Source organism: Centroberyx gerrardi, chromosome 3 (genome assembly GCF_048128805.1).
Source record: "Centroberyx gerrardi isolate f3 chromosome 3, fCenGer3.hap1.cur.20231027, whole genome shotgun sequence".
NCBI lineage: Eukaryota > Metazoa > Chordata > Actinopteri > Beryciformes > Berycidae > Centroberyx > Centroberyx gerrardi.
This window is the reverse complement of record NC_135999.1, coordinates 34,164,088-34,179,017: the sequence shown is the minus strand read 5'-3', so window position 1 is coordinate 34,179,017 and position 14,930 is coordinate 34,164,088. Positions and strand designations below refer to the sequence as shown.

Genomic DNA, 14,930 nt, shown 5'->3' with positions numbered 1-14,930 from the left:
ATTGTCAAATAAATGGTTCCCATAGTGCTTTGCGGCTGGCTGGGAGCTGAATTGAGCCCAAGTTCATCCAGTTGCAAAGTGCCCAAAGTTGACCTTTACCTTTGCCAACTATATCACTGACTGGATGAAAGCAGGAGCTCTGATGTACGGACTTGAAACAATAAAGAAATTAGTGCTATGAAATTGTCTCGCTTATTTGATGTGTTTGTCTTTGTTCAGCATTACCAGTAATATAAATAAATTGCCATCAAATCATGACAATTGTTGTGAGAGCAACAGCACGAGAGCTTTGCTAACCCGCATCCTCATTTAACTTTGTCTTCTTGGTTGAACTGCATGATTCCGAACACTTCAACAATGAGATAAATTTATATGCAAGAGTAAATAATAAAAAACAAACAATTGCTATCGCTCATATAGAGAACGCTACACCAAATTCCATTTAAAAATCAACCAATTTAAAGTTGCAATGTACACACCTCATAGAACATGACTCAAGACATTTTACAAATCCTTAGGATCTACTCTTTAATACGGCATTCATCCAATACACCAAACAGCCCTCATTTCAGTAAAATCTCAACTTTTAGAATTGGTTTGCCTTTTATTCTTGCAATCCACCAAAATACACCATGGTGGGTGGTAGTGAGTAATGTTAACCAGTTATCAAAGTTAAGGTTCTTTTTTAATAATATGCTACTTGGAGGATCATTTGTATTTAGCAGAAGACTGGTGGTGACGATTCTAGGGGCCTACAGCTGGAGAGGGCCCACAACAATTCCAGTAGGATGTATGAATTAATTCAATGTGTTCCCTGCAAAAAGGCATTTGATACTTAAATACTTAAATAATAAATCCACAAATTATGCAATATGTGATGAAAGTAGTTTTAATTTTTCAATCCATGCCCCACTCCACTTCCAAAAAATGGTTCAGTCTGCACGTTCTGAAACTGAACTGCAGGTAAGCAGCGTTAGTACCAGTACGGTAGAGTGCATTAGTGAAGTCAAGCTCGGGCCAGGGGTCAGACAGCATCATGTCAGGCAAAAAATATAAATCTGGAAGTCAGAAAAGAAAAGAAAGGAAGGAGAAGGAGGCCAGGAGCAGTGGAGGAGCACAGTTCATGACCTCTTTCTTTCCTAAGAAGAGAGTTGTGAGAGAGGCTGGCTAGGTTGGCTGGCTAATGTTTGCTAGCTAGCTAAGTTGGCTAAATTGTTAGCTACCGTTACATTGTTAGCTAATGTTCCTATTCCCATCTAAACCCACCTATTTTCTCACGTTATGATGTAAAAAATAAAAAATAAAATAATATAACATGCCTATTCCCTGTTTCCATTCCCTTGAAATCTTTCTTTTTACATTGAATGATAAGCACAAGGTTGAGTCGAGGTGCTGTTATTATCAGAAAATAGGCTAACGTCATGCCAGCGGCCAGGGCCGGCAAGTCCACCTGTTTTCTCATGTTATCATGGCAAAAATTCTATTAAAAAGGCCTTTTCCCTGTTGCCATTCCCTTAAAATCTATCTTTCTACTCATAATGATAAACTTAGATAAAAAAGATAACACACTAGGTCGAGGTGTGCTGTTATTAAGAAATAACCTTAGGCTAATGTAATGTAGGCTACAAAGCAGACAGGCAGGGAGGGGCTAACGTCCTCTGAGTGTAAGTGCATTCATTCTTAATTACAGCGCAGCATATTTCAAAGTTTGTTATCACGATTACACCACAGTTGCCAAAAATTAAACAGCACACATTTCAAAGAAAAGAAACAGCTTATTAGCTTATTCTGTTAAGTGTTAGCTTATTAAGTTTTCTGTAATTTAGGACACCCATTTTCCAGTTTGAATTGAGTGTTTATTAAAGCTATATATAAGTAACCTGTATAAATGCACGGAACGAGGAGTGTGGGCTTTTCCAGCTATCTGCCAGCTATAGAATTGATAAGGCAATTTGGGCTACCATGACACTTGCTGTTAATGTCAATATTAATAGCCAGTTGTAGATCAATTTCTCTATAAAACATGCATTTGAGTTTTGAGTCCAAATGCAAAAGCAGGATACAATTGAAAAATTCCTTATGCACTGTAGGACCTCCTGCAGACCCTGATGTGTGTTATTGTAGAAATGACTTTCTCAGAGCAATTTTCTTTCAGGGGGGCCCAGAATTCCTAGCTATGCCCCTGCACACACACACACACACACACACACACACACACACACACACACACACAGACCATTGTTCTGTCATCAAGACCACTCACATTTTCTTCAGTGTACCTAATCTAGTTATTATTATTATAATTAAATTAACAAATGATCCCTTCAACTAACCTAAATAAAGACATATCCATAGCCCAGCCTTGGTAAAATTGTTAATACTGTGTCCTACCCAGCAAATAGTCAGCAGACAAAGGGTCCCATTCCAGAGCGGTAACCGGGTCCTCTTCATCTGTCCCCTCCAGCGACTCTGGACGCAACACATGCTTTTGACTCTTGAACCCTAAACACAGAGGACAGGGAGGCTAATGAGTATGTGTGTGTGTTTATAGGCGCATATGCTTCTGCTTACACAACCTGGAGAGAGGGATTAGTGGTTTTGTGTGTGTGTGTGTGTGATAAAAGTTGATTTTAACAGATAAAATCATGCCTGGGTCTCTTTTGCTTCAGGTGGGTAGGAATGAATCCCACCTGAATCCATTCAGGTCTTTACATGGCATATTTGTTTCTTTTTCTGTTTACTACATTACTTGCACAAAAAGAACACTTGCTATTGATATCTGGGATCAGGCAACATGAAAAATGGAGGGGTGACATCCGACATGCGAGTCGACAAGTTTTTTGTGCTCCAGAGTAAAACAAAGGAGTCATTGAGAAGAAAAATGTGGATCCAGGCCATAAAGAGAGAGGTGTCAACAATTCTACATGGTAGAAGAGGAAACTTTGGGCCCCTGAGACTAAGTAGTACACTTGTATATGTGGCCAGCATTTTGTCACTGGTAAGTTAGCAGTACTTATCTAGTTATATTCTTGTAAGATAACCTGTATGTTAAAATTTGTTTAAAGGCTACCATGCTTGTTAGTTAACGTAAGATATTTAACTTAGCAACAATCCACTTTAATAACCAGCGTCGCACGAACTTATAGTCTGAAGCATAGCTTAGCTGTATTTCAGATTTTTCTACTTCTACTCTTCTTCTTCAGTCTAGTTTCTTCTTTCTCAACATTTTCACAACACAACCTGTCAGCTCCATGGCTCAAAGTAAACTGTCTGTGCCTGTCATTTGATTTTGCGTTTGTTTAACGTTGTCCGGCATCCCGGTTGAGTGGAGTTTTCCATTGCACTGTGATTGGCCCAAAGGTCCAAACACTGCCCAGCTGGAAACTTTGGTGATAAAACGAACGGAGCCAGTAGTTTAAGCTCCTAAAACAGGTACAACCACCGGTACTGCTCTGTATTTATTTTTTCAGAACTGGAAAGCACGTTATGTCGTCAAATTCACTCCCGAAACGGCGTACCGGTGTGTTCCGGCCAAATGATCCCCTAGATAAAGGGGATTGTTTCCTCCTCTCTCAAGACACTCCAGGTCATCTCTTAGTCAAAGACGCCCTCTAGAGGCCATTTCACGAAGTGACATCTCACTAAGCGTTACCTGACTGACTGAGTGACTGACTGCCTGACCTGAATTTGCCGCATGATGCCCTCGGCTGCGCCATGGGAAAAAAATCCTGTACTGGTCAGTCAGTCCCTAATTCATGTCTGTCTGTCTGTCTGTCTGTCTTTCTTCCTTTGTTTCCCTGGCTGCCTCCCATCTGTCTATGTGTCTACACATACCTGGCTGAAATATTGACAAACTCCCATCCGTGTGCCCAAACACCAGTTTGCCCTTCTTGGTGGGGTGCCATCTGAACAGACAAATATCAGAAAGGAAGGAGTGGGCTTCTTTATGTACTGTGACCCCTGGGTCAGGGCCTCCATAGACCCAGATATAAAGGGGCCCGCGATGGGAGACGAAGGCCACTCCATCAGCTGAGTTCCAGCACCAACTGACTGATGCAGGGATACCTGGGAGAGGAGGAGAGATGTTCATATGTTATACTTGTGAGGACATTGCCTAACCTTAAACAACTCCTTGTGTCAAGAATATCAGGGAGATGAGACAGAGGGAAATAAGTGTGCGCACACACACACACAGGCAAACACATACAAAAGATCACTTACAGGTTAGTCTCACACGCATCGCTCCATCCATCTATCTTTCCCTATCCTAAGTTGAATTTCCACCATTATCCAGAGAACCAGTACGTGCAACACCTACCTGAAGCCTCTCTTGACATACATTAATGCGTTTACGTGTTTAAAGTTATTACCAGGTTGGTAGTTTTCTCCTTAGAATTGCATTGGAAACTTTCCTTTTGGTCTTGGCAAGCTTGGTAAACCTTCTGGTCTTGGCAAGCTTGGTGCGTTATGCTATTTTTCAAGTCGGGCATTTGCACTTGCCATCTGATGTTTCCAAGGAGGTAACTAAGTTATAAAATCAATCTAGTGTAGCATATCTGTAGCGCAGGTGTCATTTACACTCGAAGCCAATGTTACTTGAACGTTACAACACCTAAATGAAAGACATTATGCCAACATTACTGCTACACTACATGTGTCTAATGCTTAGGTCTCCATTGTAAGTTTATGTAAATCAGCATTGCAGCTATGCTACATGTGTCTAACAGCTGGGATGTAAGTCTATGGAAATTCTTGCATAATTGTAGAGGTCTGACGCAAGATAGCCATTTAAGGTACTGGTTCTCTAAGATATTGTAGATCAAGAAACTTCATATACTGCAATTTATCCAGTTTCACCACAGCCTTCTGTTCTGTTACATTGAAGATTTATCTGTTCATCTGTCATTAGTTTATCTGACTATCTATCATCCATCTACCTTTGGTATTGTCCAGTCTTGCTATAGCCTTTTGTTCTGCAACATTCCATATGATGAGCAGGTTATCAGCGGAGGCTGATGCAAACAGATCAGGGTTGTCAGGACACCAGCTGATGGCTGTTATGGTCTTCTTATGTTCTGACATGATGGATCTCAATTTAAATTCATTGTACTGCTGGTCCAACTATGAGAAGACACAGAAAGGGAATCAGAGGGAGAGAAGGTGATGGGTTATGATGGGTTAAGAGTAAATTCTGCAATGGCATAATTTTATGAAACCGCTATGCAGTGGTGTTGTGGTAAATAAAAAGGTGGGTGGACTATGACCTTTAGTCGGTGATAATCGTAAGGCAAACAGTATAAACAAAAAATCTAACGTAACTTAGCTCATGTAACTTACATCAATTTGAATGGTGTAAATGTATTGCCTTGTAGCCATGTCTCTATGAAACACATTAAGTTGCTTTCGCAATATTCCCTCTACTGACAAAGGCAAAGATCCATCTTGTTTGCCAGTGACCTCATGTTTTCCATGACGATAGATGGAAGGAAAAGGGGAAATCCTGATCAGAGGCTTGGTTGGAATCAATGGTCGGCAAAGATGATCTCATAGTGTGAGGAGTTTACAGATTAAATCTGTACAGAGTAGACTGATCTGAGCTGCCATGTTGGATCTCTATGACCCAACATCTGCAAGGTCTTGAACAAGTCCTGTGGTATGTGGGAATCACAGACCACCAATAGCCAATGAGAGCCCAGTTAAGAGTGAGGTGAGTGGAGACCAATAGCCAGTGAGAACCCAGTTCACAGTGAGGTAAGTGTGTTGTGATTGGTGGCGGGATGGAGATTAAGGGTCAAAACTTGGATTATCTGTTATATGGTAAAGTGTGTGATACCCCATCTTTGCCAGCCTGATCTGAATTTTGTGAAATAAGCACAAAGTCTTCAAATTCAAATATGTACTCTGTGCATGAAAAGTGAGAGAATTATGTGTTCCCAGTATGAAAAGGTTACGTGAAGGAGACACGACTATAAACAGGAAGTAGTCTCACATGGAAGTATCGTGTTGGATGGGCGTATGCATTTGCCTTCAGTGCTGGTGACCGGGGGGGATTTCTACCATCAAGTTAAAATTTTTAGTGAAGTTTTTCTTATTTAACCATGACCAAAGCCTTTCCCTAACCTTAACTAAGTTGTTTCAGTTGTCTAACCATAACCTTAACCCAAACCTTAACCAAAGTTGTTTTAGTTGCCTCCATTTAACCATTAGCCAACCTTTAGGCAAAAATGTCATGTCCGATTCATTCTGTTGTCACAGAATCCAATTCATGCTGATGTCACAGAATCCAATTTGTGTTATTGTCACAGAATCCAATTCATGGTGAAGGAATGTATTCTTCACATAACTCATGTTCTCAGCACATAATTGATTTTCAGACTTCGTGCTCATTTCACAAAATTTTATGAGATCACATTGGTCTTTGCCTAATCATCTAGTGTGATTGACAAAAAAAAGATAAAAAATCTGTGAAATCTGTACTTGTGTGTGATGCAAACTCGGTTAGGATTTCAAAAGTCTTCTACTGTGTCCCCAGCCTTATCCCCTGCATGCTACCCTCTCCTGCACACCTTCAACTTGGGTGGGACATCCTTCGGCCCTGGGCCGGCAGCCCATAGAAAAAGAAAGCAACAGGGAGTTGGAAACTCTAAAATAACAGAAAAGTAACGAGTGTGAGATGCTGCAACAGGCAGCCACTAGCGTGACACCATCTTGCATTGTCAGGTGAAAACCCTGTATCTCCAAAATGTAAGAAACAAAACAAACAAGAAAAACAGCCTTGTTTTACCTTGATCACAATACATTTTTGGCTTTATCCTGTGGATTTTCTTTTGGTTTCATAAGCCCAAGAGGTCAGAGAGTTTTCTCAACCCCCATGTAATCCTTCAACTGAAGTGAAAACATGTAAATCATCAACAGGTACATAGTTTTCACAGGACAACAGCGAAAACATCCAACACACACATATACACACAAATACTTCACCTGATAGATGTATATGGCCAGAGTAGCACAGTAGGCGAAGCGGTCGCCACTAGCAGCACACACATCTTTATTCCAGGGCTGACAGCCTGCTGCCAGCAAGCCCACCTGCTTCACCTGGGACATCTTCACCTAGAGACACATACACAGGGGTTAAAGTGGGATTTGGCAGGTGGGGGAACCCTGTTTCCTATTTAAAACATAATTTGTTTTAAATAGTAATTTAAAACAAATTTCCTGCATTTCTACACCACCTAACCTCTTGGATTAAGTCAAGAAACAGCAACCCTGTATAATGTTAACCAAAAATGTAAAATTTTTGGTTAACATTATATATAACATTATATATTACTAGATTTCAGCATTGAGGTGCTTACATTCATGATTTTGCATAGGCATACTAACCTAAAAACCTATTATTGGGAATCGCGAGAAAGTTTCAGAGCGACAGAGCGACAGAGACACAGAGCGTCCCCGTAACCATAGCAACTCACTCTCACTCCTGCCTGCGTGCGCACGGCGTGAGAGGAGAGGGAGAGACACAGAAGAGCCGCTGACTGAGATTACTCTGAGCACCATGCATGGGAATAAATTACAATATAATAGATTTGTGTATATTTCTCGCTATTCAGATGGTCTGAATAACACGGTGCTGCTCTGTCTTGTCTGTCCGTGCGCTGTCAGTGTCCTCTTTTCACGCCGCGACGTTATCAGTTATGAATTGTGAGTTAGGACTTGTGGCGTGAGAGCGTGTGAAAAATGGCAATTGCGTGAGAGTTGGCAGCCCTGTCAGAACTCGCTTGACATTATTATGTATGAAACTGCCAATCAGATTTATTTACTTATTAATCGAAGGTGCCGGAACGCCGTTCCGGATCGTTCCGGCCCACTTTAACATATGCACATACATACAAACACATACAGACACTCATTAAGTTTGTGTTCAAGAAAAATTGGATAAAGCCCTAAAGGAATTTCTTTTGCACAGTATTCAGTGTTCGCATAGCATACTAGGGATGAGGCTGTCAAAAATGTAACATGTTTGAAGATGATATGGAAGTCTTTATGGTGTGTTTTAGTGATGAACCGATATATCGGTTGAATATCGGAAATGGATGATTTTTGCGTTGTTGAGTAGAATCAGCGCATTGGCCAATAAGATTTAATCCACTGATGGCAGTGTAAGCAGTGTTTCTCATATATAGGCTCATTTGTGGCACATGACATCATGGCCGCCACAAAATCAAAAGTTGGTCAGTATATAGAAATTGATCTAAAGCAATCTCTAACGCTGTGCATCACATTATGTTCTCTGTCACACAACAGACTAGGCTAATCTCGCCGGTGCTCACACAGCTGTTGCTAGTAAACTCACCACCCACACATGCCTTTCTTCCCCATCGCCTGTGTGAGAAAGACCAGTAGACAGTGCACTCAATCCGATAGAGCCTCCCATTGGGAAGAATAAAATGAAACTTAACATTCTGCAATTTGCTCCACACTGGCATGTGTTAGTAACGGGATTTGTAAACAGTAACTTGATAACACCTCCTCTGCTGCCATACAAACTTTAACGGTAGGTAACGTCATTATCTTGTAGTATTTAAGTAACGTTAGTGAGATAATTCAACCGATACCTGTGTTCCAAAGCTTCAGTGCATGGCATTGAATCAAATTAAACACATGCACCGTAGGCCTGTACAGGATCTGTGTTTGTTTTCCATCCATTGTGCCATGAAGCTATTTCTTTAGTCATAATAATGGAATATCTACCAAGTAATAGAAGTCCACCTTTGTTGTGGTTAAGTCCATTAACCACAACAAACTATGTTTTAAGTGAAGAGTTAGCGTTTATCAAAAAACTAGAAAAAGAAAGGAAAGGAAAGGTCTCTCAACGGTCAACCTGAAATTCTAGTGATAGGCGATTCCATCACTCCCTGGAACTCCTGGAAGCATCATGTACTGTTTTTCTGGTTCAAAAGTAACTGATATCATTGAACAGGTCCTCGCAATAATTGATTTTCACCCCTCTCCCCACACTATGATTGTGTATGCAAATGACATAATGTCAAGACAGTCTATCAAACTTCAGTATGAATTAGAGTACTTAACTTTAACTATTGAGAGCCTCTGGAAAATCTGTATTCTGTCTGGTCCCATCCCGTCCTTGAGAAAAGGATCTGAACGTTTTAGTCGCCTTTTCAGTCTGCACCATTGGTTACAGAACTTCTGTAAAGCTACGGGTTATGGTTTCATTAGCCATTTCGATTTGTTCTGGCCCAGGGAGCACCTCCACAAAAAGGACGGTATTCACCCGAATGGAAAGGGAATAAAGCAGGTGACTTCAAACTGTATTAATAACATAGCATCGCAAAATTGACAACTACCTACATCTGTAGATAGCGTGCCAAATCATTGTCTTGTCTCATTTCACTCTCATAATTTTCACATACTGGTGATTTTATTTTGTTTGAATCATTGGCTTTTTCCTTTAATAGGAAAAATCCCATTCTATAATGCTTTAGAGAAAGATAATGGTTGGCAACAATAAGGAAATAGATGTGACCCAAGGAGATAGGCGCACGCACACACACACACACACACACACACACACTACATTGGAGCATCTGCAGGAGAGAGAGGCCACTAAGTGGCTTCTGTTACCATGGAGATAAAGACGGGGCGAGTGAGTCAGAGTGGGATGGATGAATGGATGGATGGATGGATTGATAGATGGATGGATGGGAGGTACAAGTGAAAGACTGAGTGGAGACTGTGAGTGGAGACTGTGAAAGGAGGAGAGAGAGAGAGAAAGAGACAGGTCGTGAGGTGGTAGACAGTATCTACCTACCTCCTTCACCTCCAGTGAAGTGGTTGTCTATTCAGAAACTCACTGGCTGTTTCCATACTAGAGTAACCTGGCTACTAGTCATTGTCTGGTCTTATTCAGATTCATTTGTTTACATGAACCTTTAGCCCTTTACACCAGTCATTAACATGCATCTTGGGTAATCAAATTGTGATCGGATAGCGCAAAATAACATCCAGGTGTTAATGCGCTCAAGACACATGACACGAGAAGATCCAATAACTCAAACCACCCCGAATACAATGGGGTGTATTAAACTTACTGCCAGGGTTACCATGGCAGTAGTGGCTGATAGCGTGGCTGTAGCCATTCACCCTATTCATGAACGCAGATTAACACCTCAATTTACTACTTTCCCTAACAACCTCTGCAGATCATTTGCATGTCACTAAAGCGATTCATAAAGGCACACCGTTGCACAAAAAATCTGCCTCATTTAAACAGGCAGTATGTTCAATGTTGAATTCAAACACTGTATGAACATAGGTTTTAATAATAAGAATATTTCACAATCATATTTCATTGTGTCATTAGGCATTATTCTGACTGAAAACATATAATATAAACATTCTCCTGTTTATAAGTGGGCAGCTATTGTGCTTGCAGACGGAACATTCCAAATAGTTTTGTGATGCCACCTGCCACTTTTTCTCTGAAAATACGGTTTGACAGGCAGTTTGCTGCTCTGATACGTCAAGTAGTGTGGATACACTGATACGTGGACATTGAATAGCCTATGTAACAGCTCATTCACACCGCCCCGCTAGACAATGCTGCAGAATATTTATGAATGAGCTCAAAATACCGCACTGTTAAGTTTGCGTGGCGCAAAGCTCATACTGCTACTGCTACTACTGAGTTTTATGAATATGGGCCAATGCGTCTTCAATCCACATATAGGAACAAGGTAAATGTTGATAAACTTCTTCCTAGCAGTTACCATCCCTAGGATGTATGAGGGGAGGTGACATGCCTGACAATTTGTGTTTTGCGAGGGAAAGAGAAATCCGATGTGGATGTATGATACGTACACACAACTTGGACTGCAACTTAACTATTGAACTGGGTGAACAGTTCCTTGGAAGTTTGCCATCTTTTGCACCAAACCAGCCATTCCATGTAGCATATGCACATAGTCCACACAGTGAGAAGAGTTTTGTGTAATTATGGGGGGTAAAGTAATTCTTCTCACTGATCCATGTGGGTGATGCCAAACTTAAAGCTGAGGTAGGCAATTTATTTTAGAACCATTTTGATAATATTTGTTGATATTCTTTTTACATCCCGACAGCTAGCCTAAATCAAATGCTCTGACAAAAAATCCGGTCTCTGTGACTGTCCCAGGCCCTGTAATCAGCCACTCCAAAATCTCAGGGCGCCCGGATCTTAACAACCAATCAGGACAGGTCTTCTGCAAGGAGGCATCCTGTCCCTGCCTGTCAATCACACGTGCACAGTCTAGTCCTGCCTGCCCTGCAAACTGCAGAGAGAAAACTAATATATCCACAGAAGAGATGAGGTAAAACAGCCGTAATCCACACTGAATACTGGGACTGTAATATACTTGTTGTGTAAGGAAGCCAGTTATTTTTTCCTCACCGCACAAGACCTGTTCAGCAGGAAGGAGCCACATTCAGGTCAGTCAACTGGTGTTAGGTACTGTAGCAATGGCTTTGCAACTGTGGTAGCTAATTTATGACAAAAAAATATTTACAACTTTTTCACAACTAAATATTTACAACTAGCTTGAGCTAGCAGAGTTATCATGCATCAGAGTCTTCATGCATCAAGTCAAGTCTCAACCAATTGAAATTGTGACTCAAGTCTGACTCGAGTCCAAGTCATCTGACTCGAGTCCCCACCTCTGGCGTCAACCCAAAACCAGGTGCCTTGAGTAACCGGGTTAGGAAGGGAATTCGCAATACATAGAAACATAGACAATAACTAGACATATAGGCTAATGATAAATTAATTCTGTGCATCGATTCAAAAGGCAAAAATCCATTGAGTCAACAGAATAAATAAATTCAGATTGTTAACAACTGAGAAAAAAAATAAGGCAGCTGTTTAAAATGCAGAGAAAGTACACTTCCCAAAACATTTTCATGGGTTAGCCTAGATTTCAAGGTGATCTTTAGTCATCCTGACTTCTGCCTTCTCAGGTTGTAAAAACTGTGTGCAGATGGATGGTGGCTGCCCCTGTATCATCAAAACAGAGGAGGCCAGCACTCAATCATGCAGATACAAAGTCTGGTTTATTCAACAGACATTTCCCCCATCAGGGCTTCATCAGTGTCAGTGCATGCTCTTGTATCACAAAAAGAATAGCAAAGTGAGGATATTCACGCCCCACTCAGATATAAATCAGCGGTGTGGAAGTACTGGATGCCGTAAAAAAGAAGGAACAGGAACACTTCAGACTTAGCTGAACACTTGAAAAGAATGAATGATACAGCTTCACCCTCTCTGAGTACCTTCTTTACCAAAAAATTGTGGATGAGTGTAATGTCCACCATTTCATAATCAATTTGTAAAAACATGAGGCCTTATATTTTGGTTAAAAAAAAAAAAACAATGGATTTTTCATGTTGGAACCTAAATTTACCCTCCAGGCAGCATTTTAGCTAAAATGCCAAATCTCTAAGATGAAGTTAAAGCTGAAATACAAGTTAAAGCATTATTCCACTTAGTTTTAACATGGGTTAAGGAGGCATGTATCCCTCCGCTACAAGAACATAGAGGAGGCAAGTATCCCTCCGCTATGTTCTTGTCTATCAATAAAAATGCTATTTGGCGAAATGACATTCTAAAAAATATGACCAAACGTCAATTGAAAATCACAATAGCGGGATCTGTAGTTGAATATGTTCACAAATGTGTTAAATGTCAGTTTTCAGGCTATTTTCGTGGCCTCATCCAAACACTACTAACTCTTCCCCGATTTGCTTATATTATGGTTTTCATGGTGGTCAAGTGCCAAATGACCCCCATGTTAAAAAGAAATCAGAGTGAGTTGCAGTTACAACAGATAGGTGGACATCATGCTGAATGGAAGCCTATGTGATGGTCACTATACTGACTCAGAATGGTGCATGAACTGAGTGAATCAGAGAACCGTCATGGGTTTTTGAAGGCCACTACTGATATTTTTAGAGTAAAGTCATAGATCGCTGATATTTTGTGCTGATATTCAGTATCTTTAAATTTGACTAAAAGAATTCCACACATTCAGGGTTTTCACCAGAACTGCATTCTTTCATTGTTGGAAAGTCTCTGAAACAGCATTTAGACCATGGAACACTAAAACTCTCCACTGAAACCCAGAATAATGAAATTCTTTTAGGGGTTAGTAGCTCTTTAAGGCAGGGTGACCCACCCCACCTATTCAATGGTAGGAGAAACGCTGGGATACATTACTGCCTTTATATGAAGAATGAATTAACAAAATTTCACTGCGATTGTTACAGACTGGACAGGGAGGATCCTCCATCGTATCAGAGGTGGACGACACTGACTCGATATCTGATCTTTTTTTTTAAAAAAGACCAATATCAGCACGCAGGTGAAGGTCAACTTAGTTAATTAGATGTTGGCTAAAATGGTTGATCAAACACACACACACAACATAAAGCAAAAACATTGTAAAAGTCATCATGTTCTTCCAATATTAATCACTGAGTACAAATTACATATGAGGTGAATATGAGAATAGTGGTTGCTCACACATGGCACATGTCATGTCACATGGCAGCGAGTACACTCATGGAATACAACATGCATTCACACATTTAAGGTTAGAGAAGCGGATTTTGATCAGAGGGTCGCTAGTTTAAATCCCTTTTTCTGAAGTAAATGAGTAACACTCTCCCCACCCTCCACAACTACTGTTGAGGTGCCTTTGAGCAAGGCACTGAACCCCCATCTGTTCCAGTGGAGCTACTCAGTGGCCACCAGTACAAGACCGATTATACTGGTCAGCACCGAGTGTCCAACAGTAGAAGACTAGTTGTACTGGTCAGCTCCCAGTGCTCAACAGTTGAAGACTATGGTTGTACTGGGCAGCTCCCGGTGGCCAACAGTAGAAGACTGTAGTTATATAGGGCAGCTGCCAGTGGCCAACAGTAGAAGACTAGATAACACCAATATTGATAGTCAAATAACAATCAGGTGACAAAAAGAAAATTTCAATAACGTACTAGACTATGTAACCCTAACCCTGACCTTAGCCTAACCCTAACCCTAACCCCAATCCCAACCTGATTCCATTTTTAAACCTAAACCCAAACCTAACATGACCCTATTTCAAACATTAACCCCAGCCCCAACCCAGATGAACCCCAGCCCAGGCACTCAACATCTATAGACTGCTTTTCACAAAATGATGAGTATCACTTGAAATTCAGTAGACTCACTTGATAGGAAGTTGAGTATCAACAGTGAACTACCCAAATAAATTGTGACAGAAACAGCGGTTGTACTGGGCAGCTCCCAGTGTGAATGTTTGGAACTATATGAGTGTGAAGCAGGGTGGAGCTGGAAAAAGGCATGGAACAGTGTTGACCTTCCCTGGATAAATAAAAGTTAAAATAAAATTAAATAATAAAATCAAATATAAAAAGCCTACATATTCTGTTTCACAAGAAAATGAGACTTAAGTTTCAAGTTTCACTGCGACCAGAGAAACACTCACACGACATACTAACCCACAGACCCACTGGTTAAAGAGGATAAGGTGATTAAGGAGAAAGAGACATGTAGAGAGGATTGAATTAATCTCTGCTGTGATTGGCTGAGACTGGTGCTTACCCACCGGTTGAATAGTTATTGCAAGGAACTCACTAGTGACTTAGCTTATGTCTGAGTGGCTGTCCACTAACTGTAGCTACTTTTCTTAAAACCCAATAAAGGAAATTTAGTTTCTTACTCTAGAAACTAGATTCATTAAACATATGTCTTGTCATGTGGAGAACCAAACTGAGTTGGTGTTGGTGTTGGGCAGGAATGCATCGAATTGCCATATTGCAGTAGTTGCAGTTCACTTTGCTTTGAGACTTTTGTTATAAAGTGTAACATCTTTGACTGT

General features: G+C 40.7%; 2 protein-coding genes across 3 annotated transcripts in view; both read right to left on the bottom strand.

Moving 5' to 3' along the window:
• The window catches only part of wdr17 (WD repeat domain 17), a 43,505-nt gene extending 36,401 nt beyond the window's left edge, over positions 1-7,104 (bottom strand). For both annotated transcript variants that reach the window (XM_071902760.2, XM_071902759.2), the window contains exons 1-4: positions 6,982-7,104; positions 4,938-5,121; positions 3,835-4,065; positions 2,392-2,502 (exon numbers count right to left, since the gene is read on the bottom strand). In XM_071902760.2, the coding sequence (XP_071758861.2) occupies positions 2,392-2,502; positions 3,835-4,065; positions 4,938-5,121; positions 6,982-7,104 (649 nt within the window). The remainder of the gene's footprint in view (positions 1-2,391; positions 2,503-3,834; positions 4,066-4,937; positions 5,122-6,981) is intronic.
• hmgb2a (high mobility group box 2a) overlaps positions 1-14,930 on the bottom strand; it is a 228,958-nt gene that overhangs the window by 102,656 nt on the left and 111,372 nt on the right. The gene's annotated exons all lie outside the window — the stretch shown is intronic.